This window comes from Chenopodium quinoa, unplaced genomic scaffold (assembly GCF_001683475.1).
Source record: "Chenopodium quinoa cultivar QQ74 unplaced genomic scaffold, ASM168347v1, whole genome shotgun sequence".
Lineage (NCBI taxonomy): Eukaryota > Viridiplantae > Streptophyta > Magnoliopsida > Caryophyllales > Amaranthaceae > Chenopodium > Chenopodium quinoa.
This window is the reverse complement of record NW_018743792.1, coordinates 2,647,398-2,650,495: the sequence shown is the minus strand read 5'-3', so window position 1 is coordinate 2,650,495 and position 3,098 is coordinate 2,647,398. Positions and strand designations below refer to the sequence as shown.

Here is a 3,098-nt window from a genome sequence, read left to right as displayed (position 1 = left end):
TAAAAGTCTCAGGGGCAACCTTGACATTTACTCTGGAAGGTAAACAATAAAAATACTGTCCACCCGTGCATGTATGACACTTGTCACAAGCTTCATGTGGCGCGCCACGTCACCCGTGTGTGGGGCAAATGATTTGGGTATTTTTACCCCGCCGCGCGGACCAGTCGGAGCGTGACATGTGTCACCCTAGGGAGAGCCCAAAGTGGACCTACTAGGGCTAGACACATGGCAGGGAGATACCCCATATGGAATTGGCGGTCTTCAAGGCCTAATTCCCTAGACTGCCCAAAAACGGCGCAGCCCATTAGTCCTAGGTTTCCGTAACCTAGAACAGAGGCACAAATCCCAATAACCTTATAAATAGGGAGATTTACCCCACTTTGGAAAACACATTCAATGATTGCACCATAATCAATTCTTTCACATCAGAAAAAAAACACCTAATCTCGGAATCTGAGAAGATTTCACTTTACTTTCCGCACCTTTTTACATTCTCCGTACACGTTCTAACTTGATCGTCGGAGGCGGAACTCCACCCGACCAGAGTCTCCGTTGTATTGCAGGTACAGGCGCCTGGAATCCAGTCTTAGTGACGTAACTCTCTCAAGGGACACAGAAAACCCCGAAACACTAGTGAATGTGGAATTAAAATCCGTAGTAGTACTAGGAAGGTAGAAAATAAGTTGACTTATCCTGATGTTAAAAAGGGTGTTGTACTTATTATATATCTGGTTTATAAAAAGAAGGTTTTGTCTATAATAATAAGATAGATAAAAAAGTTGTTTTTAAGAAAAAGGTGTTGTTTTTAAGAAAAAGACAATTAGGAGAATTGGTTGTCCTGCTATGATCAAGTTTTAAATATTGTGGTGAGGAAAGTATGTGGTTTATTTCTTTCATGAAAGCCATTGTCAGCCCTTCTCAAATCTTACTACCAGATAAGTCACTAAACTATATGATGGCTTAACTTGTGTTCATAGGAAGTTTATATTTGATCATTCAAAGTTGAACATTAGTGTTGTTATGTCTTATAGGATGATGAAATAATGTTAAGGAGGTTATAATCATGTGAGAGGCACTAAAAATAAATTTAAAAACTTTTCTCGTGACTTAAAAGTTTGTATTTCTAAAGCTGATGGGGCTATGTTTATAGAAAATCTTCAACATAAAGTCAAAAACAGTAATGGTGGTTAATATTTGGACTATTTTGTTGATGCAACTAGGCATCTAACAGGAGTTTTTTGGGCTGATCCCATAGGAAGAAAGAACTTTTTATTCCATTTCTTTTGATACCTCATATGATACAAATAAATACTCCTTAGTGTTCTGCCCTTTTACTAGAGTTGACCATCATAAACGATGTGTCACATTTTGTGCAGCCTTGTTATCTAAAGAAGATGTGAAATCTTTTGTATAGCTTTTTCAGAATTTTCTAAAGTGTATGGGAAATGAGTCTTCTTGCCTTATTACTAATCAAGACTCTGCAATGGGTATTACAATACAGAAAGTTTTAACGAAAATGAAACATCGATTGTGCATGTGGCACATCATGAGAAAAGTACCTGAGAAAGTGGGTACAACTTTTGGTAATGTCACTGACTTTTTGAAAGAACTTTATGCTATTGTTTGGGACAAGGAAATTGAACCTAATCAGTTTGTTGATGGTTGGAATACCTGTGATCGAAAAATATGATTTGGTAGCACATGAATGGTTTACTTGTATGTTCAAGATCAAGCATCTCTAGATCCCAGCCTATTTTATGGATTTATTATGGGTGGTTTGTTAAGATCTACCTCTAGATCTGGGGGTGAAAACAACTTTTTTTGTTATTCACAAATCCTCATGTGTCATGTGTTAAGTTTCTCCTTCGGTACGAAACAACCTTAGATGCACAAAGGCATGAGCAAGATGAACAGAATAGACAGAACAAGCATATGCCTAAACTGATCACTCCATTAAAGTTAGAGAAGCATGGTTATTCAGTTTACACTCGTTCTGTTTTCTATGAATTTCAACAAGAATCCAAGGCTGCTTATTTTTCTTATGGTGTTGAGAGCTGTAATTCTACTTATGGTGATGGAGTTGAGTTTTCCGTTGTTGTAGATAATGAACGTCAAAGGAATTTGATGTTACATTTTATTTATCTATACAAGAGTGTACTTGTACTTGCAAGATGTTTGAGAGTCAGGGTGTTCAGTACAGACATATATTATTCATTATGAAAGGTAAATCAGTATCTGAAATCCCTAAACATTATGTTTTGAATCGTTGGAGAAAAGATGTTAAGAAGAAACCTACATCAGCGGATGAGGCTTCTAACTTTGACAAAAAAAAGCAACTAATCTTTAATGTGTGGTCGAAAATGTTCTTCTGTGTTAGTCTAGCAAAGGGTTGTGATGATGATCTGTCTGATTTTGTTAAGTACTTGTCTTCATTTGAGGTAGAGCTTATGAAAAAAGAATAATGGTGAAGGTATGTTACTTTTAACTTTGTTTTATTTACTTTTACTTAAATTTTATTTACTTTACTACAACTTATGTAGTTTTTGAATCTCATGTATAAGTTTCAAAGAAGGCAAAGAAGCTAGTATCCAGCTCTTTGTTGGATCTAATGTTGTTGATGTAGATATCTTGCCTCCAAGTCAATGCCTCAACAAAAGGTCTACTAGAAGTTATAAACGCTTGAAGAGTGTCAAAGAGGTAGTTGTTTCTCATGACAATAGAAACTGTCCAAATAAGTAGTTTGTAAGGTATGTTACTTTTAACATTGTTTTATTTACTTTTATTTGATATTTGTTTAATTCTACAACTTATGTACTTTTTGTTAATTTATTTCAGGTTCAAGTGGAATAGGCAGCTTCCATTATTGGATTGATGTAGTTGATGTTAAATATGCATTGAAGTTCATAAAATATTTTTACTTTTTTGTAATACATCTTTTTAGGAATTTTGAGTTTTTCTACCACCAAAACTCCCTGTTTTGACTTTTTCTACCTATTTAAAAGTTTATTTTAGTTTTCTACCTCTAAAAGTTACATCATATAGATTTTGCTACCATTTAACAAAATCTATTAAGATTCCGTTAAGTGGGATTCATTATT

General features: G+C 35.0%; 1 protein-coding gene across 1 annotated transcript; it reads left to right on the top strand.

Moving 5' to 3' along the window:
* The first annotated feature begins 1,516 nt into the window (after window positions 1-1,516).
* On the top strand, window positions 1,517-2,850 carry LOC110685269. The gene is made up of 5 exons (XM_021861767.1): window positions 1,517-1,673; window positions 1,886-2,110; window positions 2,224-2,419; window positions 2,562-2,697; window positions 2,836-2,850. The coding sequence occupies exons 1-5, from the start codon at window positions 1,517-1,519 to the stop codon at window positions 2,848-2,850; spliced, it is 729 nt and encodes a 242-aa protein (XP_021717459.1).
* Window positions 2,851-3,098: the final 248 nt, after the last annotated feature.